Raw genomic sequence first — 25,351 nt, 5'->3', positions numbered from 1 at the left:
CGAAGCCTAGTAACGGCTTCGTTGTATCACCATCATGTAAAGCTACGAAAATTTGCATTCACAACAGGAAATCGGCGTTAACGGCTGGGAAAATGGGATCGGTAGATGTTGTTCATTGATAGCAACGCAACCGAGTGACAGCTTCATTTGAAAGCTCAACAACAGGAATAGACATAAAAAAGTCATCTCGTTACCATTCGCGAATTGATCCTTACTTTGCCCCTACGCCTAACCATGTTCCTGTTCATTTTCATCTAGCACGTTCGTTCCGTCCTGTGCCACATCCCCGCAACACAACCAGAACTACCTCGTCTATCTATACCCGTAATCCCATGAAGCTTACTCCTCGATACCCTCGGCAGTGGGCAGAGGGATGGCCCGGTACAGGAGGATGAGAGCGGAATGAGACTCACCACCGCCGGCGAGGGTATCAATCTTCTCAGCTGGTACTTCAGAGACCTTGTCGTCGTTGAACCACCACCACTTGCCGTCCTCCTCACCCTTCTTGCCAGTCTTGGGGTCGATAGGGGCGGCCTTCTTGACGTACGAAGTGTAGTGACCACTGTCGGCACTGGCACCCTGATGCGTCACAACGCCTCGGAGCTCATACAGACCCGACTGGTTCGCACCGTCGTCATGGCGGAGATCGGGGTTGATGAGGGCAAAGAGTTCCTTCTTGGCCTCCAAGAGAGAGGCATTCTTCTCAGCCTCAATCTCGGCGTCTGTCTTGTAGGTCTCACCCTCCTCTCCCATCACAGTGTCGCCATCAGCCGTCTTCTCGGCCTCCTTCTTCTCCTTCTCAGAAGGAAGACCGGCACCGCCTGGAATGTCGCCAACATCAACATTCTTCTTGCGTCGCTTGCGGGCACGCTCAATATCCTCCTCGTCCTTGCGAATCTCACGGACCTTGTCACGAACGGGGACCAGAGCCTTCTTCAGCTCATCCGAACAGAACTCGACAATATCAAGCTCCTTAGGGAAGGTCACCTTTCGCATGATCTTGGCCTTCTTCTGAGTCTCTCGCTTCCAGAAGAAGCGGACAAAGTGCACCGTGAGGTACTTGGGGGCCCGCGAGATCTTGGACGTCTTGGTGTAGACGGCATCGCGACCGAGGACCTCTGAGTTCTTCTCCAACTTCTCACTCAGAGCAGCGATGATGCCGTCTCGCAGGTGGTTGGTTGAGCTGTCGATGTGACAGTTGAGCTTTCCAAAGCTCTCGGTGCTGGTAATAGGCTGCTCGCCGCCGTTGCGGGCTTCCTCCTCGTCACACTCCATAACCGACGAGAATTCACCCGACATGTACTTTTGCACAAACGACGTGTCGGATGAGTCTTCATCCTTGATGCGAAGCTTCTGGCTCAGCTGTTGAACAATCTGCGTCCAGGCCTCCTCAGCGTCCTGCTGGGCGTAGCCGTGTCCCGTCTTGGACTTTTCAGCAAACTGGGGGTAGACGATCCGTAGGGCGTTGAGAAAGTTCAGGGGCGGGAAAGAATCTTGCGTCTCGCCCATCTTCTTGTACAGGTTGGCCAGGTGGCCGGCCAGATCATTTGAAGAGCCGCCCAAGAGGAGGGAAGTGCCGTCTTGCTCAGGTGTGTACTTGGACAGAGCATCTTGAAGCTCTGGGATCAGACGCAGAGTCTGAAGGGTAGAGTTGAGGTAGCAAGTGTTTCCCAGGTTCATCAGGCCAGCAGGTGTGGCGCCGACCTGCTGAGCCTGCTCAGCCTCCGTCATGTCCTCAACAAACTTGACAGCATCCTTGGGTCGGACGATATCACCAGAGGCAGGTGTACCCATCATCATGATGAGCTGACCAGGCTTAAGGTTCAGCTTGCTCATATCCGCATCGTCTTTGAGCTGTCCTCCCTTGATCAGGATCTTTTGTCGCTCGGGCTCGACATTTGTCAGGCTGTACATCTGGAGCTTAAAGTCCTCGCCGGTGGAGTTTGGGTCGACCTCGACATCGTGTTTCTTGCCCTGATGCTTCACGACAACTGGTGTCTGTTAGTAATGGACTCTAAAGGGAGGGGCATGGGCAACTGACCTGATATGGACGCCATGATGTCGGTTCACGGAAGCTCTCCGAGCTTGAAAGTGGAGGGGAAAGAGGGAGAGAATGAGGCGTCAGAAGGGTATTTAGAGGACCCTTATCAATGACACCTAATCGACTGTAGCACGAGACAGTCGGTGAAAGCAAAAACGAAAAGGGTTCGTGCCTCTAGGCAAGGTTCATGTGCGTAGAAGATGCGAGAGGTGCGTCACCGATTGGTACCTGGACGACGGCGAATTGTTGGTGGGGAAAGCGGTGTACCTTCCGCGGGGCAACAGATGTGGCTAACGAGAGCTTCACTAGCCACGGAGCACTGAGGCTCAAGCTATCCTTCCACGTGACATAGCGCTGTGAACCTCTCCAGCTCGGCGCCTCGTCATGAGCCCCACCCGGGGGAGACGTCAGGCACGGCGCCCCAGAGTGACAACTGCGCCTCACGTCGCTGAAGCTCCAACCTCCAACTCCAACATCGACCGACCCCGCCGAATCCGTTGATACCTCGACTCACGCCTCGACAGCTTGATTAGAGGCATCATAGGAAGCATCAGCAATCATGGTACATGTTTCGGCCCCCTAGATGTCAATTTACCTAAGCTGACACCTACTCCCCGCTCTAGTCTCAATCACTCCGACCTTACCTGCAATGTGTACGCAGCAGCTTGACCGCCGCCCTCACCCTGTCCAACTTTGCCTCCCAGACGGCCGAGCGACACAATGTCCCCGAGATTGAGGCCCAGACGTCCCCCGAGGTCCTCCTGCAGCCCCTGACCATTGCGCGCAACGAGAACGAGCGCGTCCTGATCGAGCCCAGCATCAACTCTGTCCGCATCAGCATCAAGATCAAGCAGGCCGACGAGATTGAGCACATCCTGGTCCACAAGTTTACGAGATTCCTGACGCAACGTGCCGAGTCGTTCTTTATCCTGCGGAGGAAGCCCATCAAGGTTGGTTTTTGCTGTTGATGATGGTTAACCCCTGACTGACCTCGTTGTAGGGTTACGACATCTCCTTCTTGATAACAAACTTTCACACCGAGGAGATGCTTAAGCACAAGCTCGTGGACTTTATCATTCAGTTCATGGAGGAGGTTGATAAGGAGATCTCTGAGATGAAGCTATTTGTGAGTACCTCTTACACCTGGACGAGTTCCGGTCTAACCGAGTTGCAGTTGAACGCCCGAGCACGATTTGTGGCCGAGTCTTTCCTTACACCTGTAAGCCGACACCCCCCTCAAACTTGTACTACAAATACTGACCTCTGTAGTTTGACTGAAGAACCTCAGCTGGCTTGAGGGTTGGAGTTATGCTTGGGGGCGTCGGTTGTCGCGATATTCTTGTGATCAAAGGGAAAAGGTACCGACCATGATAGCAATTTGACCCGCAGAGATGTAGACGGGGCGAACCTCATGCTGCGGCTAGGGAGGGATCCGAGATGACGATATTAGACATGAAACCTTGTCGACTACACCGAAACTTGAATGCACGCTTTTTAGAAATACTCTGCCTGCCTATGTCATATGATCTCCCGAGTCGCGCTGTATTTGCCCATGTTTGCCCGAGTTGCCTAGGCAGGCTTAGGCATTGCATCGAGTTAGTGGTATATCCCCTGAGGCATCCAATTGACTCCGTTGTTCCAGTGGGCGTTGCATCGTCGCAAGTCAAACCTCAAAGTTGAGTAGACCGCAACTCGCCACAATTCACCACCAAGGGATAATAGTAAAATCTCTAGATCCCGAATTCGTCCTTTATTACTTCATCTTTATTCATCATTTCTCCAAAGACTGGTCGTGGTCGGTTCTTGGTCACTCGGCCAGCAGTGTCAAGGATCGCCACTAACCTCAATTGACACTCTGATATAAAACAGCCAAAAGCGATACAAGCCATTTCCCATTGTCCTCAATCCCTCTTTAAGACTTTCCCATTGTCTTTCTGCTTTATTCCGGGTTCGGCTGGCTTGATCGTGAATCATTGTCGCTCGAGTTCGGCTCATCTATTTAAGCCCCCCTCACTCTCCTCTTCTCCCCTTCAACCTCATCTCTTCTCAACACTGCCAACTGACGGCCACTGCCTGGCACTTTCAACTCCCATCTTTCATTTCCCAGGCTTCATCCGTCACGTGCGCAGCGCTCCCCCGTTTGCCCTACTTCTTCCCCCTCCGCCCTCTTCTTTTCTCTTCCCCTCTTCTTCCCTTCAACATCATCCTCCCTCAAACACACTCGCTCCACGATCGCTTCTTCAAACATTTCTACCTTGCAGCTTCCACAGAGCTCAAAGGATTGTTTGCTCGCTTTTAGCTACTCAAAGGCGATCGTCTGTTTGCGCGCGCGTTCATTTCGCATTTCTCCGCATTCATCTTTTTCCAACATCTAACCTCATACCTCCTTCAACTCCATTCAACCTTGCGCAATCGAACTTTGTTCACTTGCGATCGCTTCACTCAGGTTCGTTCGCGACTCAAAGACAAACGCCATGGCAGGAATTCTCAAGTACAGAAACACTGACTCCATTCAGCCTTTGTCTTGCGTCCCCGTATCAGAAAGACTTTAGGTGGTTATCCCCTACTGGTAAGTTTTGTCCCTACCCGCTCGTCATTTGTGTCGCGGGAGATTAGTTTCTCGCGGGAACCCCTGAGCGTTTGCCCTTTATTGAACTCTACCATTCTTCGTGTCATGACATGAATCACTGACAATCATGACCCATTTTAGGTCTGCGATCTCAAGATGTCGCATAACACTGGCCCCTTTAATGGGCAGTCGAACGCCGCACTGCCTAATATGGCACGCGGTTCCTTCCCGAACCAGCATGCAGTTCAATCCCCCGCTCAGCATCCGGGACCCCTCAACTCAAACCCACCGTTCCGAGGGAATGCGCCTTCCTTTCACAGCCAGGCTGCTCCGGGCCAAGGTGCCGGAACCGGGGCCCACTCTGGACCACACCCGATGGTCAACGGCAACGTCAACGGTAATGTCAACGGGAATATGGGCACGAGCGACGAATCTTGGATTCCGTCTGCTCACCAGGTCATTTCCAATGCTCTGCGAGTAAGTTAATCCTGATGGTTTTTTCATCTTCTCTACTAACTTCTATTCAGTCCAGTGGTCTTGTCGGGAACCAGAACATCGATCGCCCACCTATGCCCATGATCATTGGCAATGGCCAAGAGTTTGGTCTTCCAGGCTATGTTCGGGCTCCTCCTAACAGCCCCGCGGAGGGATTTGCTCATCTGGCCAATGCTGCCAACACGTACGGTCCTGGTGCTCCGGTCCCTTAGATGGGAGGCCAAGCTACCATGAACGGTGTTTCTCAAGGACAGGTAAGCTTCTTCTACATTTGGACCCCTGATTTATGTCCATCATCACTAATTCTTACCCCAGACCCCTCAGGTGAATGGAGTTCAACATGGCCCACCTACTGGTCTTCTGTCTCCTCCTCACAGACACTCGGAGATGACTCTCTACACTGGAGTTCCCAACAACGGTGGCCATGCCAACCACTCTCACACCGACAGTGGATTTTCTGATGCTGAACTTCCTAACGCTGGAATGCTCAATGGCGGAATGCCCAACGGTGTGCTTCCCGTCAACGGAGCTCCTGCCAATGGTCTGACCAACGGACTTGCTCATCCTTCATTTGCTCACACTGGACTTCCCAACGGAGTGCCTTCCATCAACGGTGTTCTCGCCCATGGAGCTCCCAATGTTGGCTTCGTCAACGGTGGTTTCGCCAATGCTGGTCCTCCCAACGTTGGGTTTCCTAACAACGGCAGACATCCCAATGGTCTTTCTGTCCCAATGGGTAGACTCCCTCTGAGCCAGTCATACACTGCTGGTCTCACTCAGAGCAACTCCCAGAACTCCGGTCTTTCGCTCATGAGCCCTGGAGACACTCCTCACGAGATTGCCGCTCCTCGCGCTCGAGTTCCTTTCTCCAGCCCTCTTGCCAACGGGCGTCTGACTGAGCCTCGAAACTACGCTCCTCGCACTTCGGGTCAGCCTATTCAGAGTCTGCCCCCTCCTCGCTTCAACCTGAACTTGGAATCGATTCCTGCTGTGTCTGAGAATATTCCTCAGGAGACGTCCCAGGACCCCTTTGGAAGTCCTGCTCCTTCTGATGCTACTTCTCTGATCCCGTTCCCTAATTTGCCACCTCCCACTGTTCAGATGGCAATGTTGGACAATACGCAGCTCGATCGGGCTATGGAGATGGCTCTCATCAAGGCTAACGCTCCCAAGTCCGACAAGCTTCACCAGCTGACGGGCACGTACACGGGCTTTCCCAGTCTTCATATGGCTCTTAACGCGAACTACTTCCCATTCATCGATGGTCCTAGCTCAGCTAAGCCGGTCACCTACGGTGTCATCCGCCTGAAGAACGTAAGTTGAGCTCCTATCTACCAATTCTCAACTTTATGCTAACTACCGCAGATCCCTTTCTCTACCAAGCGTGCAGAGGTCGTGGCTTTCATCGGCCGCAATAGCAAGATGCTCAATGATGCCGACGAGCCGGTGCACATCATCATGGACCGCGCCACGTCCAAGACCATGGACGCATTTGTCGAGTTCCAAACCATGGAGGACGCGATCCGCTGTGCTGAGCGCCACCACCAGTTTGCTCAGTCCGGACGTGTCAGTCGTCTTGGTGATCGTCCCATCGAGGTTGAGTTGTCCAGCCAGGCCGCTCTCATGAGAGAGCTCTATCCTCTCGCTCGTGGCGTTTTCTGGGATGGTGCCACTCCCAACATCTTGCCTCCTTGTTCTCGTGAGCCCTGGGGCAACTTCAAGGGTTTCATTTCCTGCGAGGAAATGGTTATGCTTGTCAAGCATGTCGAGGTTCCTCACCGAGTAAGTCTTTGCTTTTTCGTCTCTCAGCTCAGTCACTAACAGACCAGTCCCCTTTCTCCAAGGAGTGCCCCCAGCGCCCTTACGAGTGCCTCATCAGCACTCTTGGCAAGTTCCCCTGGTTCGCCACTGACTTCATCACCCTTGCCCAGCGTGGTGCCATGTACAAGGCCAGCTTCAAGCTGATCCGTCTGCTTACCGGGGCCGTTTCCCGAAACGATGATCCGGTCAACCTCAACCACCAGCTTTTCCGACGCGTTGTTGCCTCGGTCATGAAGTGCAAGGGTTTCACCGTTCTTCAGAAGGACAACATTGCGTTCCTGGTCCAGATGGGTCAGGCAGAGATGCGCATGTACCACCAGCCCGAGAATGCCAGCTCCTGGGTTCACCAGTACTCAGTTACGGCCAAGCCTGGTTGCCCTCAAGATGTTCTTGATGTGAGTATGACAATCATCGTCAAGTCTCTGACAACTTGTGCTAACATGATCATAGTGGTACATCCGAATCATTCGCGAGCAGTCGACTCGAGATGTCCTTGTCCGCCCCATTTCTGAACGCACCGCGATTCAGGAAACCCTCAAGGACACGGATGAGTACTGGGGATACTTCTTCCAGGAGGTGGGGTACACCCAGGGCCCAGATTTCGACTACATGACCCTCAAGCAGTGCGCCTTTCTGGAGTTCTCTGCTATCGAGCGTCTTCTCACTCGAGCCCTTGGCCACCATTAAGTTGGGGCACCGGAGGTTTACTTCTCCATCGGTGAACATGACAAGTTTACCAACACCATGCGTTCATGAGAGTCAATGAACGAAAGCCTTACAGGCTCAACTACGACTCAACACTCTGATTTTCGATCTGGTTTCCGGTTTGCATTTTCTTTTACTGCTCTGCTGGCTCTATACCCTTGGTTTCTTCGTTCTGCATCACGCCTTCGCATCTCGGCCGTTTTCATTTGCATTTCGCCTCGGCCGTCTGGTTTTACTACGACGCGACTCGGTTTCGGTCTACATCAACAACTGGCTTCTTTTCTTTTTCTATTTCATCTCGGCACAGCCTTTCTCTTGAACGCAGTTTCCCACCTCGGAACCCCCATAGAGAACAAGACTCTGGCGCTCGCGGGCATACGCAACTTCACCGGCACTAATAGGGAGTCCGGTTTCGAATCACGAATCGGGGCCAAGGCTAGACGGCCAACACGCACGGGGAAGAAGATGTTGCGGCGCTTTAATAACTAATAGAGGACTTGATCCTTGGGGGAGCGAGGATGGATGGATGGCTGCCAGGCTTTTTATATTGGGGCGATGCAATACTGGTTTCGGCTTTCTCTTTTTTTCACTCGGTCTACTCTTACACGCCATCTTTGTGGTTTGACAGGTTTTCTCGGACCATGGTAGTTAGTAGCCTGAGAAGGTCGACGGGGGTGAGCCTGTCTTGATCTGAATCGCGAACGGACTGTGGTTTGGGGTCTGGAGGACTATGGAGGTATGGTCTGGGTTTGGAATCTCGACAACTTGCTATATAAAACATAAAAAGGAAAAAAAGTTTTTTGATACTTGTGGTGTTTTGCGAATTTGTGAGATTTATGATGGCCAAGTTGAAGTCGTGAATGCGAGATTGATCGTTAATGGTGGTGATTTCTCCCCTCTGCGCTCTTCATGCAACACATTGACACGTTGATACTTGAACTCTTCCACAGCATCATGCATCCGAGTCTCTCAGTATCTATTTTCAGTTTCCTCTTCTCCATGATGCGTAGATGTCGACATGAATCTGCCTTCGCAGTTCGCGTCCATGCTATCATGTCCCTGCCTCTGCATAACAAGATTGATAACGGCATTTAGTGCACCAATGCAGTGACATTTCCCCTGAAACCCACCCTCAATGCCCTGGAATTCTGCTGAGCAACCCCTAGAATCTCATGGCTCCACGTGTAACAGATTAGACTCGGACCAATAGAAGGGACGACCATCATCTCCACCTGCAGAATCGACAGGGGGAAGGTACCCTTCGGTGGGCACCCGTCCCCTACCCCTACCTTGTAAGGTTGAGACGGGACATGCAATGTTGACTTGGCTTGGCCTTCTCTTCCTCCCTTGGCTCGTTCTCTCCTCGATCAATCAAACATTTGACCCAAGTCTTATTTCAAGGGGTTCGCTCTCTTGTTTGTTTGCGTACCTAGGTAGGTACTCTCTGTTATACCCGACCTCCCTTCCCTTCCCTTGCCGCTCCCGTGCCGAGATCTCTAAATCCAAAACATCAAGGAGGTTGCATTGAAATTGACATTGACATTAACATTAACAAGAGAAGGAAGCACTCGTCCCATCGTTCGTTCCTTGGTCGACGGATACCTGCCCGCCATCAATAACTAGACGAGTTCCCCAAAGCTAAGCTAAGCTACCAAGCTTCTCCCTCTAGCTCCCCACCCAAGCTTTTTCTCTCCTCAACACCAGCATCAGCCGATTCTCTGTCATCCCCGTTGTCGGACCTGCACTGCACTGCTGCTCTGCACTGCGCTGCACACATTACACAAGCACATCGGCCACATACGCACACCATTTTCTTCTTCTCTCCACCTCAGCGTCTCTTCTCGACTCTGTCCTTTTCTTCCTCCCTTGATTAATCTCATTTTATCGATTCGAGATCATCATGGCTGCCGAACAGGACAAGACCACTGCCGCTCCCCCTGCGGAGACTCCCGCTGCTCCCGCTGTAGCTGGAGCTGAGGCCCCCGCTGAGGGTCACGCTGAAGCTCCCGCAAAGGCCGCCGATGAGAAGCCCATCGAGGAAGCTGGCCCTTCTGCTCTGGAGACGCCTCTCACCAAGCTCAACGCTCGTCTTGATGACATTTTCAACAAGACCTCCTACAAGGAGATGTGGGGTGTTCAGCTCTCCAACATCGATCACGTCCCCACCAAGGTTGTGCTCCAGAAGTTCCTGCGCGCCAACAATGACGATGCCGCTGCCGCCGAGAAGCAGCTCACCTCTGCCCTCGAGTGGCGCAAGAAGATGAACCCTACTGCCCTCGTCACCAAGACCTTCAACAAGAACAAGTTTGACGACCTCGGATTTGTCACCGTCCACAAGGGCGAGAGCGGCAAGGAGACCATCATCACCTGGAACATCTACGGTGCTGTCAAGGACAACAAGGCCACCTTTGGCGACGTTCGGGAGTAAGTTTACAGTATTCTGCGCTCAGACACTTGCTAATTTCATCACAGGTTCATTCAGTGGCGAGCTGCCATCATGGAGCTCAGCGTTCAGAAGCTCAAGCTTGACCAGGTCACCGAGCCTATCCCCGAGGGCGGCGAGGACCCCTACCAGATGATCCAGGTTCACGACTACCAGAACGTCAGCTTCTTCCGCATGGACCCTGCCGTCAAGGCTGCCAGCAAGGAGACCATCGCCGTCTTCTCCATGGCCTACCCCGAACTGCTTGCCCACAAGTACTTTGTCAACGTTCCCGCCATCATGGGCTGGATGTTTGGTGCTATGAAGCTCTTCCTCGCTCCTGCCACCCTCCGCAAGTTCCACCCCATGACTTCGGGCACCACTCTGGCTACTGAGCTTAAGGACATTGTTTCCACCCTTCCCAAGGAGTATGGTGGTCAGGGCCCCAGTGTCAAGGAAGGTCTTAAGATTTCTCTTGCTGATGAGGGCGAGGCTCCTGCCAAGGCTGCCGCTGCTGAGACGCCTGTTGCTGAGGCTTCTCCCGTCGCTGAGCCCATCGCTGTTGCCCAATCCACTCCTGGTGATGAGGCTGCTCCTGCTCCTGTCCCGGCTCCTGTTGAGGCTGCCAAGGAGGAGACAGCCGAGAAGGCCACCGAGAGCGCTGGTGAAAAGCCTGTTGAGGAGTCTTTCGAGAAGCTGACTCTGAAGCCCGTTGAGGAGGCACCCGAAACCGACAAGGAGACTGCTCCTGTTGCAGAGACCGAGAAGAAGGAGGTTGCCCCCGTTGTCGAGTCGGAGAAGAAGGAAGCTGTCCCGGTTTCCGAGGCTGAGAAGAAGGAGACGGCCGCCTAAGTGTTGTTGTGTTCCTGTGATCGACGAGGCTGAGACTTGGAGAAGGCTGAGAGAAAAGTGCGGAGGATACCAACCGTGTGTGATTTTCGCTGTGATAAACAATACCCCTTTACTTTAGTTCTCGCGAGCACGCCTCCTAGGAAGGGCGTGCGGATCTCGGCTCTAGAGACGTTTTAATTGTCAAGTAGACTATAAGAGAGATTCTTGTCTTGTAACGTTTGTTCTTGTGCTGTCTTGCGCGTGACCGTGTTCTGGGGGCCAATGGTGTCGGATGATTGAGGCGAAGAAGCTCGGATGCCAAGGCTAATGGCTCTATTTCCTTGTCTTGAACGGGTTTGATGGGAAAATGCAATAGATACGATGAACTGGTCCTGTTCAGAATACGAAAGTTAAAATATTTGATGGTGATAGTTGGATTTGGCGGTGATACCATCGAGTGAGCTGCAAGGGATCGGGACTGGCACCCGAGACCCCAGATCTGGGGCTTTGGCGCGTAGCATGACTTTGACGGTAGATTGCCTCAAGCATACTAATTCGAGTATCGTGCAATGCCTAGGCTGGACTGATGATAGAATTGAGATGATGATGGATACAAATTCGTCGCAGTTGCGAATGACTGCTCACTTGATGCCTCGTAACCGAGGATGTCTCTAGGAGAGGTCGGTCAAACGTCAAGTTGCGGGGGATATACGGGTATTGCCCACCTAAACATTTTTGCCCGTCCTTTCGAGATAACAGCCAGAGGATGTGACAGTGAATAATGGCCGGTGGCTCTTCGGCGGACGAGGCTCGCGATGTTGCGAAAGGCTTCACACGCCCCCAAACTCCGTGGGTCGTCACTCGCACCTTGGCCCCTGAACTTTGCGGCAACGTCAAAAAGACGATTTTACATATATCTGATGTATTCTCGTGCAAGTATTTCCAATACGCTGTGGGCATTTTTGGGAGGTTTTGAGACGTGATTGAGGGTTGCAGTGGCAACAGGAGGGTGTCACGGGGTTTTTGATAACCGGGAGTCTCGTCCAAACACATCCCCCCGGGGAGCAGGTAGAGGCAATAACTACTCGGTAACTCGACATTTTATCTCTAGATAGTAAAGATATCGCATTCTTTGATTTTTCATGGTGTTTCATGATGGATCGGATTCCCATATCCGGTGTCATCTGAGTCAGCTGTCGTCAAGGCTGTCGGTGGCAAAGCAAGATGGGAGGTCCAGTCTCGAGGAAACGGGGATAGTTTTGCAACTCAAGAGATGCAGAGGATATACGAAATAGATCAAGGCGAATTCAGGTCAATACTTTACAGAGACATCTCACACATTTAGGACCGAGTGCTCTTTGCAAATGCCTCATAGTGAATACTTGATACGGGGTGGTCTGTCTGTAGGCCTGGGTCAAGGTAGGCAGGTCTCTCGACGGCTGGTGTTTACCTCATTAGCAAACGAAATAGCCCAGCCCGTTTTCCCTTGCTTCCTTCGCTCATCCTCCCCTCCTGCGGGCGCGATAAACCATCCTCCTTCAACATCCACCTCCACCCAAAATTATCTCTCTCTTTACAACTTCATTCTTCTCTTGGGTTGACTACACAACATACGTGCTTCCCTCGGCCGTGTGTCAAGTATTACACTCACGAGATCTCGTCTCTCTTCTCCACTATTCATTCGGTCTCGCTCATTGTTGAGACTATTCTTTTTTTTCCGGAGAAGCAGCTGCCCCCCTCTTCTCTCTATTTCCTCCTCCCTGTCACGCACGCCTCTTTTTTCATTGACCACTCACTCATCCCACTTTTTTCGACCTTCAAGACGCGCGACCTCTCGACTCGACTTACGGTCTCGACCTCAACCCCCTTTCTAGAACGCGTTCTTTCATCAAGAGGGCGTGAATCACGAAATCGCCTACTTGATTCTTCTCTTCTCTTTTGTGTATCGGCTATTTAAAGCCTCTCACACACTCTCAACTCGCCTTCACATCTAATCTCTTGTCCTCCTTTTTCGGTTGTTGTTGTCCAGACGGGACCCAGGTATCCGTATCCGTACCTGCCTTCCCTTCCTGCTCTGGGCTCTCCAGTGGCAGGAGCAGCTTGGACCGGCGCGCGCGGGGGGAAAGGACCACCCACTCTCACGGGCTCCTTGCACCTTACTCGCTCACGCACATACCCACGCCCACACCACACCCGACCCGGGGGCTTCCTTCCCACTCCCATTCCCACTCTCACTCTCTAGGCGCGGCGCGTCTCGTCTCGTCGTGCTTTCCTTACTCTCATTTACCTTTGCCTCTATTAAACTCAACTTCAACCAAACCCAACCTCGACTACGGCCCAACTCTTTATCCTCCGCCTCTTTTATCCGAGAAAGTGTATCCTTTTTCCCGTCGACTTTCTCTCTTGTCTCTTTCTCGACTTCTCATGATCACTGCGTCTTGAGCATTTCGCGTCGAATCGAATCGAGTGCACACACGACTCTTGTTCCCCTGCCGCCATGGCACTCGATCTGTCCGCCGAGGGCAGCTTCGAGGTAGGCGCTACGGATGATTCCTCTTCGAATGTCGCGTCAACCACTTCTACTCCTCCAACCACTGTTGCCGACGAAGCCAGTCTTCACTCGGAATCTCCCAAGCGCGATGTCGTACACGTAGCCGTCGAGCCCGAGCCCGAGCATGCGCACGAGCACGACCACCCACAGGAGCCCCTCGAGGCCGCTCCCGAACCCATTGACACAGCACCGCCTGCTGTTCCCGTCGAGTCTGTCAAGAAGGTCACCGCTGCTAAGCCGGCCCCTCCTCCTTCTCTGCGTTCTCGTCGCAGCAATGTTGGCACTCCTGTCTATAACCTGGCCAAACTGAGCGGCACCGATGGCCACGGCAAGCGACGCGCCAAAGGCGACATTGTTGCAGATCGCCGACGACGAAAGACCATTTCTGGTCCGATTGTGAATCTTACGGAACAGGCAACTTCAAGCCCTGCGACTACTGATTCCGTTCGCCATGATATCCACGCGCTTAGCCTCCACCAGTCTCTCAAGAAATCAGACACACCGCGCACTCGCCTCCAGCTCACTGCTGACCCCTCGCCATCTTCACGCCGTTCCTCGACGCGCCGTTCTAGTGCCATCGTGCCTATCGCAACCCCGTCGAGCGCAAAGATAATCAAGCCGGCCAAACGCAGTCGCAAGGCTGTCGAGCAGCAGCCAGCGATCATGTCTAGGGAAATGAGACGCTTGGCCGATACTAAGGAGTTTGCCGGCGTTGATACTGAACCTGTGCTGCTTACCTACTGGTCAAATGGTAAGTACGTTGACCCCAACGCCGCGAAGCAGCCACAACGAAAAAAGTCGGAGCCCGAACCCGCCGAGGAGGAGGAGGCTGAACCGGAGCCCGTGGTCAATGCCAAGAAGAGACGCGAGAAGAAGTACCTCGACAAGGGTCTTTATGCAGGCCAGGATGCTCCCATCGATATCTCTAAGGGTCTATCTGTGGCGGAGAAGAAGAAGCTGGCTCAGCTGCCTGAGCTCATTCCCAACGGTCGTGTCAACAAGACCATGCCTTTGCCCATGTTTAATGGCCTGCGCAATCTCATCAATGGCCGTGACTTCAAGCTCCCATTTAACGTGTGCAACCCCCTTCCTCCGGGCCAGCCCAAACCCGACGAATGGAAGAAGATGACCAAGAGTAATTCACCCGACAGCTTGATTTGCATTCTTGACTAACACTGCTCAGATCGGTTCATCGGCGAGTCCAAGGACTACTGGCGCAAGTCACCACACTTCCACGACTATCAATCCAAGTGCGTGTGCAAGCCCGAGGATGGTTGCGGTGAGAGTTGCCAGAACCGAATCATGCTGTACGAGTGCGACGAGCAGAACTGCAACGTCGGCAAGGCACACTGCACCAACCGCGCATTTGCAACTTTGACCGCACGCCGTAACCAGGGCGGCAAGTATCGCGTGGGAGTCGAGGTGATCAAGACATCGGACCGCGGATACGGCGTGCGAAGCAACCGATGCTTCCGACCAAACCAGATCATCATGGAGTACGCAGGCGAAATCATCACTGAAGCTGAATGCGAGCGTCGCATGACTGAAGTCTACAAGGACAATGAGGTGAGTTTTGACTTTGAGATGACAACTCTGAGTGGACAGGTTAGCTGACTAAGCCTAGTGTTACTATCTGATGAGCTTCGACCAGAACATGATCATCGATGCCACGACAGGGAGCATCGCGCGGTTCGTGAATCACAGCTGCAATCCCAATTGCAGAATGATCAAGTGGATCGTTTCCGGACAGCCGCGAATGGCCCTATTTGCAGGTGACAAGCCTATCACGACGGGCGAGGAGTTGACTTATGACTACAACTTTGACCCCTTCTCCGCCAAGAACGTTCAGAAGTGTCTATGTGGTGAGCCCAACTGCCGAGGTGTACTCGGCCCCAAGCCTCGAGAGGTGAAGCCTCCCAAGTCGGATTCGAAGAACACGGTCAAGGGCGCTGTCAAGGGTGCCGTCAAGGCTGGAAAGCGCAAGCTTAAGGAGCTGATCGGTGACGATGGGGGCAAGGATGGAGGCCCAGCGAAGAAGCGCAAGGTTCAGCCCATGAAGCAAGCAAAGCGAGCTATCTCCCTGGCCAGCTCCAAGGTTGCCAAGGGCGCAGCCAACGCTCTTAGAAAGGGCGTGTCAACTGTCACCTCGACAGGACGAAAGGCGGCGCTCGGATCCAAGTCACCCGCGAAGCGACGAGCATCGACCGGAGCCATTCTGAAGAAGACGACCACCAAGCGTGTCATCCAGACCTACGCAGCACGCACGCCTAAGCGACGTGGATCAGCCGGGGCTTCTAGCATTACCAAGGTGACCATCAAGACGAAGGCCAAGAGCTCTCGCAAGTCGATCACCTCAGCGGCGTCTCCTCGCAGGGGGTTGGACATTTCTCGCGAGACGGAAATCGAGGTGGTGCAGGCGGAGGAGTAAAGTAATGAAGGGGTAAGATGATGACGAAGGATTTATGTGCAAGTAAACGAGGCCTTCCAGCGGACCTGGACTAGGACGAGGACAGTTTTTTGGAGAGAGGGGAAAGACGGGAGGACAAGCAAGACAAGTAAGGGAAGTCAAATCAGGCAAGGAAAGGGAAGAGGACTTCAAGGATCTAGGCTTTTTTTGTTGCAGTGATTTTCATCTCCGGCTTTTGTTTTCTCGCTGGCGCCAAGGCGTAACAAGGAGGGCGGGCGGTGGCATTGTATTGTACAGTACCAGGGCGGGCCGGCGGGTTGTCTATGGCATGTGTATGTCTGCTTGTCTACCTAGTATCTATGTTTGTGTTCTGTAAGCTTCATCTCAGTCTGGTGGCTTGGAAAGCGAGTGAGTGAGTGATTTGATGTGATATGAGGCTCGTGGTCTGGTGACTGCGAGGTGATGCTTCAGGGATCAGGGATGATTGATTGGATGTGGGTGTAGATGGACAACAATAGCAACACCAGGGCGCAAGAAGATGGCAGAAGTATCCTTTCGTCATCTCTGATCTCATGTTAGGCAACAGCTGGATCAATCATGTATTAGCGATTCAGCATCTTGATGCCGTGATGTAACAAGAGTCGGTGAGACGGGAGCGCAAAAGATGAGGCGACAACAAGCTAATCATCAGGCAGAGAAACTATATCGTACGCCCTGTTGCTGCTGCTGCGGCTCCCTCCAGATATACGACGAGATAAAATAAAAAACGCCCCTGTATAAGCCTCGGTCCGAGCGTCCTTCTCTTGACACTTCCAGAAGAGAAAAAGAAAGGCGAGATGTGAAAGTGTGTTACCGACTGCTCGGTGATATTAGACAAGGGGTGTGGCAGTGGCGCAGCTGAGCTGTAGCTTGCCGCAGGAGTGGGTTGTCACACGTATCAAGAGGTCTAGAATTAAAAAGAGTTTAATTAGGATCGTCCAGGCGGGGGTTTGAAAACATCGCGATGTTTATTAAACTGTATTAACTTGCTCTGTATGGTGTTTTTTAAACATGTGTGGCATGACGTCTGTTAATGAGGTCGTCTCACGTCTGGAGGGGAAGAGGCGGGGTAAGGAGAGGCAGTGCGGATTGATGAGGGGGAGGCGAAAAGAACAGGGGGGAAAACACATGGCAAAGAGGAACATGTGCAAGAAGGAAGAAACTGCAAATGTGGCATCACGAGGGTAATGACATACTTTGGCTGGAGCCGACTTGATTGTTGGGGCGATTGATGAGTACCGCTTACACGGGATGGGTTGGATGATGCATCTCACTGTAACCAGGCGCCGCCCTTCAAGTTTCGTGCATGGTGACACACCAGGGGCATGCGCCCCAGCAGAGAGGACGAGAGCAGAGGTCATCTTGCTACCGCGAAACCATTGCACAGGTTAGGAGTCAGACGTTGACAGAGAAAAGATTTGGAGGAAAAGAAATGGTATTGCTAAGTCTACGGTCTATCGGGGTATGTCTATAATAATGACAAGGGGAAAACACCAGCCAAAAGAAAACACAGTCCGAGAAAAGCCACTTGGTTAGAAAAATACAGAGAAAAATGAGACTGTGTAAAACAACAACCATCAACAAGAAGCATCAAACAGTACCTGGTGAACTTGTCGTGAGAAAAAAGGGAAAGGGAACTGGGATCCTAGCCTTGTAGCGAGCCCATGAGAAGTCAGGTAGAAACGACATGGCGACAAAAGAAAACAACTTGGAGGTCTGGTTCCGTCCAAGTGAAAAAGAAGGTAGCAAATGTTCTCGTCAACTCTGCGTGAGCTCTAGGATGTGCTGTTTGACCACCCCTCTATACCGCCGCCGCCATTCATCCATCCATCCCATTCGTCCCCTGTGTCGTGTTTTTTTTTTGTCTTTTCTGTTTTTCTTTTCTTTTGGCCCTCCCCAATGAGGGTGTCCTTTTCCTGTCGTCATGTCATTGCTTTCGCTACATGAGACAATGGTCCAGTCTGGACTTCTGGACCTGGGACCCATGATCCCCTCTCCTGAAGTCGGGAGCCGGAAGTGGTTGAGGCGCCTTGCCGGCACATTGCCGAGACTGACCAAACAGCAAGAGGAGAAGAAGATTCTTGACATGGCGCCCTGCCCGGCAGGTCGGGTTCCAACATTCCTCGACTTCTTCCCCATTCAAGACCCGTTGTGTCAAAGGAGCCCCTTAGGGAGACTGAGCTGGACGGCTAATCCTGAGGGTAGACGTAGTATTGGGAGCAGCAGCTGTTCTGATAATAATGGGAGCAGTTCCAACAGACACCGCCGGCGCTGGCTCGGTTGTCATTGTAGCAGACGCAGCACGTCCACATCTTCGTGCGTCGTGGTTTATTAGGCGCATCCTTGACAGGATTCTCGTCAACCGCGCAGTAACCACAGCGGACATGGCCGCAGTTGATGCAAGCGGGGCAGATGTCGTAGTTGTTGTCGTAGTAGCATCCGTGGCATCGCCACATGCAGCCCGAGTCGCCCATGTTCATGGTTCGTGTTGTCAAGGGGATCCGAGTTGAGAACTGAAGACGTAGTGGCCGGCGAGGGCGCTAGTCAGAGATCTAAAGACGATAGACTCTTGTAGTATTTCTGTAGAATGTAAAAAGGTGCTTGTAGACCAAAGGAAGCCGGAGAAGGCAGATAGAAGAGTGAGTTGGTAGAGCAGATGATCTTGTCGATGTCAAGAGACCTTCAAGTCCAGAGATGCTCGCTCTTATAAAGTCTGCTGTTTGTTAATGTATCACCTCAACAACTCACCTTGTCAAGTGAATCAACCATAATCGAATCGTTTCAAAGTCCACAAGCGAGGCGTAAATTCCAGACTAACCTCGCCTCTGAGGACGAGAGGTCCGTGATTGCCAAATAGCCATCGCCTCAGTATACACAAGAGGCGCAAGCTATAGACCAAACATCTGTGATCACGCTTGGAGCCAGTCATTCAGCTCTAGCATGGTCCGTAGTGCGACTATCCCGTGGCGTAGTAAGGGATATTGCCCACAGCTGGGAAGCTTGAAAGGGAGCGGACGCACCGGCCAGAGAGCTCTGTGTGTCGATTGGGTCTGGTTGAGAAGCAAGCATGGCCTTGCAAGACTTGAGCCACCTCAGGGAGGATTAAGTGACGGCATCGTCAGAGCGTCGGATAAATGCGTCAAGACAGGGCCGCCGCAAGCTTCGTCTGTACTCAGGGGGTAACACATCGGTCGGAAGGAGGGCACGTTGAATGTGCATCGAGGCTGCCACATGGGCATCTGCATTGGTTAGTAGTAAACATAGCAACGATGAAAAATACCCCTGGGTATCGAGGCTGGCCTTCTGGGGGCGTATAGCTCAAATCGCGAACCACCATGTACTTTGTCCGCTCGCCCAAGTACAACCACCTCGCGACTAGGGTCTAGCGGGCGCTGTAGACGAGAGGAGGGGTGCCGCCAAAGCTATTCATCTGTGTGCCTTTCTTTGCCTTTCAAGTACCCACGGCCGCCGCCGCTTGCGAGCTCCGCCACGCAAGGAGAGTGACACATGATGTCTTCAAGGAGCTGAGGTAATTTCGGTTCGGTCGGTGGAATTGAAGCCGAAGCAGGTGTGAATGACGAGGCGATTGAAAATTGTAAGGTCTGGTATGACCAGTCTTTTGTTGTCGCAAGATGTAAGTTGCTAAGTGATGTTGACCAGGCTGGGGAAGAGGGGAAGTCTTCGGTTGTGGGGTTGATGTTGTGCGGCTGAACTTTTGACAGCCGATCCTCGGGGGCTCTTGCCAAAGACCAAAAGACTCCAACTTTTGATAGGGCGAGGAAAGACCAAGGGAAAGGGGAGGGGAATGGTGACGAACGTCCCGGGTAAATCGAATGCGGCTCTGCGAATATAGGGCAATGATCATGCTGTGCAACCTCGGGCAATGTGCAGCCGCCCTGTTGATCCTTCGGACTGCTGCATTTTTGACCACCTAGAGGACTAGAACTCGTTAGCAGATGAACCTCTTTTACAAGAATAATGAGTATCGAACTGTGGCTGGGGAATCTGCAGGTACTTGGGCTGACGAGGTGAGACATCTTCATAGGTGGGCCCCATCAGTTGGTAGGTACTGAAATAGGCAGACATTCACGATGCCTTGCCAAGATACTTAAGGCATATCTGAGCTGCTCAGGAAAAAGGAGCAACACTTTTCGAATGGGTATTTCAAGTGTTTTGTCTGGTTTTTCGTCGAATAGAAACGGTGTCGTTGATGGCTGTTTCGAACTGCTCGAGTTCCCGGTTCTCTCGATGATGGGGTTCAAACGGACGGCTCGCGATACATGATGCACTGCTATACTCGAGCCAAAAGTTAGCACTGGTAATCTAGTATTTCTTTTTAATGAACTCACAAATATCAAGCTTGGTCGTTTTTCATCTAGTCGAGTTGATACCCGTAGCCAGTACCAACGTGTGGTCCAGGTCATCAAACGAGTGCAATGACCGAGTGTCATTCAGGGGGCCTCCAACCAGAAAGGGGGGCACCCAAAAGATCAAACCAAAAGACCAAGAAGAAAGGAAGGGAAGGACGTGGCTCTATATAGCTATGTGCTGTAGAAAGAGTGCCTTAGAGGCGCTATGGGTGGTGAGCCCCAAGCCGCAGAGCCTCTTGCAGCCTCTTTCACACACCAGGCTGAGACGTGCAATTGGAGAAAAGGCATATATGCACATTGCTCGATGCAGATTGCCTCCTTTGGGACTGAATCAAGGGCAGATGATTCTTCGCCGACGTCTGTGTCACTGCGTCCAGCCCGGTGCGCTCTAACTGAGCCAATATGAACTTGTGGTTGCTGATCGTGGAGGGTTTATGGCTTGAAAGGGGCGCTTGGGTGTCCAGAAAGATGCCCAGATATTCACGGTGATCTTACACAACGTGTGAAGATTGTTTTTGTGACGAGTGCGCCTCATTCACAATGATGGCGAACAACTGTCGGGCTGCAGCATGGCCGCCCAATGCCAGGATGACTAGGGTTGAGCAGCATAACCAGTGTTTTCTTGACTGGAAACTGGGGATAAATAGAAGCATAATGATGCATTATGCTAAGGCTAGGGCCGGCCGGCAGACCCAATCAAGCCAGTGCAGTGTGCCCCTGGCCCTGGCGCTTTGGCTTTGAGGCATCATCGTGAAGTCCAGGCATGTAAAGGGGGCTTCAAGACACCACACAAAGCAACCACGAAAAAAACAACGGGCTCTCCGGATATCTATAAACTTCTCAATGCTTCCATGGGCGAACTCGGCACAATGTCTTGCGTTTGTGCTTACGCAGACTTCGCCTCCACAAGATTTCAAATACCTACGGAGTACGCAGTCCGTACTGGAAGTACCTAAATACACAGCTTCGCCGACACGGATTGTTCATTCAACCCGAAAAAACCGACACGTCTTCTCCTTGAGGGATGATGCCTGGTTATGGCTCGATTTCGAGGCGAAGATGCCATACGCCTCCTGTCTCGTTTCGAATGAGGCGTGAGAGAACAAAAGCAATGTTTTGAGTCGTTGAGAGAAGAAGGAAGGATCGACGTACATAAGGGGAAGACTGACAGCCAATCATCTAGACAGGGTGAGTTCCTTCTGATGCTATCACGGAGGAACCGAGACGACACAATCGTTGGCAATGGTGCTGCTTCAACGCAAAGTTGGGCTTTCGACTGAGACATGGCGTAAGGTGAGAGCTCGGTGTGACAGGTGTGATGGGGGAGCGCCCTCTCGCCCGGTGGATTACCATGTTGGACGGTCCCTGCCAATAACAGTTGGTTAATGGTTTCGCCCAACACTTTCAGATTAATTGTATGAGGCTAGTTCAGCCAATGGAGGACCTAGCCAAGAACTATTTTGCAATTGAAGACAGACGCCATCGATTGTGCGGTTGCAGAGAACATTGTGCTCAATTGCCTCACCTCCTTCTTGGCTGAGGGTTGGCGGCTGTCATGTGATGAGCGGCGACATTGATCAGACGAATAATTTGAATCGAGACAAGAAAGATCAATTGATTTTACTAGTGAAAACTCAAACCACAACTATCACTTACTCGAATGATATAAGTTTCACATCCAATAGGTAGAGGCTCTCAGCAAAGATAGACGTCAACGGGAGCCGTTAGGTATGTACAGTGTGGTGTATGCTGACACGGCTCCTCCCGCACAGTCTCCGGCCCGCTCCTGCATCCCGCGCTTGCGACATGTTAAATGAGATCATCAACAACAGTCGAGGACAATTCTCACGTCTGCGCCCACGAGGTCGTCGTCACCCTCGTCAACCTCCCCGCGCTCATTGGCCTCCTCGTCGGCCTCGTCACCACCATCCGACTCTTCCGGCCCTCTCCCTCCTTCACAGACATGGCCCTCGAGTGCCCTCGCCGTCTCCTCCTGTAAAGACGTCCGCGATGTTGCGATGCCACGACCGGCGACGAGCAACCGCGCAGAGACGCGGTGGACGGTGCGCCTAGTCCCGTTCTTCTGCGCCGCCGCTATTGGCTACGCGACCTACCTCACAGTTGCACATCTCTGCGGTATGTGGTATCAAGCCCTCTCCTTGCATGACTGACGTATTACTAACGAAACGGGAAAGTCAACTATCTTCTTCGAGAAAAGAAAAAGACGGCCGTCGCAGTCGTCCTTTTGGTTCTCTACTTTGTCTTCTTCATCCTCACCGTTGCAACCTACTTCCGAACTTTCCTTACCATTCAATTCAAAACTGGATTCGTCCCCTTGACGCCCGAACGAGAAGCCCTCGACCAGGAACGCGAGCAGATAAAGAAGCGAGGGGGTGACCTCGAGGCTCTACCATGGGTCCCTCCCGATACGAATCCTGATAGTCCTGGCCTGGAGACATTTTACAGCAGAGATGTTTTTGTCTGCGAGAGCGACGGCCGTCCCAGATGGTGCTCTGAATGCAGGAACTGGAAACCTGACCGCGCCCACCATTCAAGTGATCTTGATCGATGCGTTCGAAAAATGGATCACCTGTGTCCCTGGGTAGGAGGCGTGGTGGGGGAGAATTGTGAGAAACCTTGCAGAGCGGACTCATATCTCAACTAACAAGTTACAGCCTTCAATTTCTTTGTCCAGTTCACATCGTACTGCGCATCATACTGCACCGTTTGTCTGGCCACATCCGGATATTCGCTGCATCTGAAGATGCAAGACGGAGAGTCCTTGGATGCACGCATCGTCGTGGGCATCGCACTCGCAGGCCTGTTTTGCCTTTTCACCTCGGCCATGACCATGACGTCGGCCCGCTTTGTCTTCACAAACATTACTAACATCGACTTGTTCAAGAAGAACCAGGTCTTTCGACTGGCTGTTCGAGTATCACATACCACTCGACCGACAGATCGTTTTCAAACCATCGTATACCCGCTCTCGCCAGTGTGTTCAAGTTCAACTACTTTTTCGAGGGGTCAGCTTAATAGTGTCAACCGATCTCGAACACCGTCGCCAGAGCCGAGGATGGCAGCCAGGGACCAGCAAGCCAGGCGAACATTCGCAATCTTGACCACAGAGCCCGGCGAGAACCCCTGGGACCTCGGGTACTGGGGGAACTTCAAGTCGGTCATGGGCAACTCGGTTTTTGAGTGGCTGCTGCCCATCCGGCACTCTCCCTGCTGTAATCATGACAGCATGGTGAGCGACTACGAATATGGACCTCTCATCGAGGTGCTGAAGCGACGATATGGGATCACCGACGGTGGACCCGCTAAGGAAGGGATTGAGATGACGTCGAATTAGATACCCTCGGTATGTTAGAGCGCTTTCTTTTTACAGTATAACGGGCATGAAGAGGTGGATATACCCATGTAATATTTAGATGGTGATTAGACGTTGCCCGACACAGACGGGATTGATGTGAGTGGACATCATGGCCCTCGAGGCTACACAATTCATTTCCTTGAACGTTACTTTGAGTTCATCTTGCAATGCCGTGTCTTCGGGAGAGGGGACGGGGCAAAAGACAAGGGGCAATGGCCGCCCTTGAGTTCAGCAGCCTGCATGTCTCAGGACCTAATGAGGCAGTCTCTCGTCTGACTTCCGCTGAGGGGTTGTCAACATCGAAGCCTCACCACGCACAACTCACTCCGTCCAACGGCAAAAAGAAATCGTGGTCAACACCAAAAAACATACAACAGCGGGGATTCGCTGGTCGTCACCGACCCAACTACTAATCCGCCCCTCACCGGCTTATCTATGGGAGAGCGGACGGGATCCCGAGTTCTCCGGTGGGTATGGTCGTATATGCTTGTTTTGGTGGTGAGAGGCGTTATGTGCAGGCGGTGAGCGAAGAGCTTCGAGGAGAACAATGGCCAGTCACAACATGACCACAATAGGAAATTTGAATTCCCTTGAAGATCCAAATTCTCCAATTGTATATCAGGAGATGAAAAACCAAGGGACACGACAGAAATGTGCAAATTGGAGGGCAAATTGGTTGTGCTGTAGGGTAAGGCGGAGGGTTGGGAAACCTGTCTAGAACAGCAATGAGGGGTTCACCAGAGCATGCCAATACACGAACTTTTCCGGCTCTCTGGTGTAAAATTGAGAGAGAAATGTTGCTAATATGAATACCAGGTCTAATTTACGTTTCTTGATGTCGGATTGAGTAGGCCGTTAGCTCCTCATTCATCAAGTCTACGGATTTCGAGCCACATGACTTGACATGACAAAAGTTGAGATACACAACAAGCATAGACAGAAAATAGCATATTCAAGAGGCCCAGAGGAAGGAAAAGAAAAGCAAATCGTGGACATTGACAGTTGTGGCTGATCAAAATAACAATTGATCCTCCCACAGTAAATATTGTGCCACTTGAAGAGCGGCGGCCCTGGCGCCACCATCACGATCGGAGCTGGAAGCAAACGCCCCATTGAAATGAACAGTCACTGGCAGAGTGAACAGCTTGAATCATCCCATGAGTGCCCATAAGGCTCCAAGGAGGTCACAACAGAGGGTTTGTACCAATCAGGGCTTCCAATGGGGGCGATACATCTTCACTCTCTATCATCTGCTTGAGAACTAAGTATCGTGAGGATAAGTCTTTAGTACCCATGCGGCTAGAAGAAGCGGCCGATTGTTAATGACATAACACTGGGGCAAGGTACTGCTTGGAGCCTTGTGGGCACTCATCCCATGGGACGAGTTGAATTAGAATCGTGTTCACGTGATAGACTAGGTATCTACAGTACAGTACATGGAAAGCAAAGTTGGATGGGACGGTTAAAGTGCGGTAATGGATGTTGCCTGGGAAGGGGGAAGGGGGAAGGTGGAAAGGGCACTGGCATGGAGATGGAGATGAGGAAGGAGCACTCAGGCCAAGCAGAGACTTCCTAGGAAAGAGCATTCTCCTCAGAGTACCTACGCTGACTAAGGCCATGCCAGACCAACCATGGACACTCGAGGTTTCGTTTCTTCGGCCGAAGGCCTTCAGAAACCTTGGCAAGTCTCTTTCCCAATGAGACCCATTTATATTCAGAGGCCA

At 52.2% G+C, this 25,351-nt stretch overlaps 6 protein-coding genes across 6 annotated transcripts; 5 read left to right on the top strand and 1 right to left on the bottom strand.

The window, feature by feature from the left end:
• Positions 1-104: 104 nt before the first annotated feature.
• NECHADRAFT_67700 (uncharacterized protein) lies at positions 105-2,224 on the bottom strand. Its single transcript, XM_003052767.1, has 2 exons — positions 2,042-2,224; positions 105-1,991 (listed from the first exon to the last, which is right to left on the bottom strand). The coding sequence occupies exons 1-2, from the start codon at positions 2,055-2,057 to the stop codon at positions 340-342; spliced, it is 1,668 nt and encodes a 555-aa protein (XP_003052813.1). The 5' UTR covers positions 2,058-2,224; the 3' UTR covers positions 105-339.
• Positions 2,225-2,517: 293 nt separating this feature from the next.
• Positions 2,518-3,543, top strand: NECHADRAFT_67698 (uncharacterized protein). Its single transcript, XM_003053271.1, has 5 exons — positions 2,518-2,603; positions 2,665-2,991; positions 3,042-3,167; positions 3,216-3,260; positions 3,311-3,543. The coding sequence occupies exons 1-5, from the start codon at positions 2,601-2,603 to the stop codon at positions 3,317-3,319; spliced, it is 510 nt and encodes a 169-aa protein (XP_003053317.1). The 5' UTR covers positions 2,518-2,600; the 3' UTR covers positions 3,320-3,543.
• Positions 3,544-5,837: 2,294 nt separating this feature from the next.
• NECHADRAFT_35570 (uncharacterized protein) lies at positions 5,838-7,613 on the top strand (the record flags this gene model as incomplete). Its single annotated transcript, XM_003053270.1, has 4 exons — positions 5,838-6,419; positions 6,471-6,887; positions 6,935-7,321; positions 7,377-7,613. 4 exons carry the CDS (start codon positions 5,838-5,840, stop codon positions 7,611-7,613), a joined length of 1,623 nt encoding a protein of 540 aa, XP_003053316.1.
• A 1,939-nt stretch (positions 7,614-9,552) lies between these two features.
• Positions 9,553-10,554, top strand: NECHADRAFT_16399 (uncharacterized protein; the record flags this gene model as incomplete). Its single annotated transcript, XM_003053269.1, has 2 exons — positions 9,553-10,055; positions 10,104-10,554. Coding segments are annotated over 2 exons (954 nt in total), but the record flags the coding sequence as incomplete, so codon positions are not given.
• Positions 10,555-13,381: 2,827 nt separating this feature from the next.
• On the top strand, positions 13,382-16,216 carry SDG2103 (uncharacterized protein; the record flags this gene model as incomplete). Its single annotated transcript, XM_003053268.1, has 4 exons — positions 13,382-13,540; positions 13,586-14,570; positions 14,619-15,001; positions 15,060-16,216. 4 exons carry the CDS (start codon positions 13,382-13,384, stop codon positions 15,861-15,863), a joined length of 2,331 nt encoding a protein of 776 aa, XP_003053314.1. The 3' UTR covers positions 15,864-16,216.
• A 6,053-nt stretch (positions 16,217-22,269) lies between these two features.
• NECHADRAFT_35964 (uncharacterized protein) lies at positions 22,270-23,606 on the top strand (the record flags this gene model as incomplete). The annotated part of the gene is made up of 3 exons (XM_003053267.1): positions 22,270-22,387; positions 22,447-22,878; positions 22,927-23,606. The coding sequence occupies 3 exons, from the start codon at positions 22,270-22,272 to the stop codon at positions 23,604-23,606; spliced, it is 1,230 nt and encodes a 409-aa protein (XP_003053313.1).
• Between the last annotated feature and the right edge of the window lie 1,745 nt (positions 23,607-25,351).

This window comes from Fusarium vanettenii (assembly GCF_000151355.1).
Source record: "Fusarium vanettenii 77-13-4 chromosome 3 genomic scaffold NECHAsca_2_chr3_3_0, whole genome shotgun sequence".
Taxonomy (NCBI): domain Eukaryota; kingdom Fungi; phylum Ascomycota; class Sordariomycetes; order Hypocreales; family Nectriaceae; genus Fusarium; species Fusarium vanettenii.
The sequence above is the reverse complement of the archived record's forward strand: the minus strand, read 5'-3'. Positions and strand labels throughout refer to the sequence as shown.

Coding starts and splice junctions, on each gene's coding strand:
- NECHADRAFT_67698 (XM_003053271.1), top strand. Junction 2,992..3,041: donor TGCGGAGGAAGCCCATCAAG/GTTGGTTTTTGC, acceptor ACCTCGTTGTAG/GGTTACGACATCTCCTTCTT. Junction 3,168..3,215: donor TCTCTGAGATGAAGCTATTT/GTGAGTACCTCT, acceptor ACCGAGTTGCAG/TTGAACGCCCGAGCACGATT.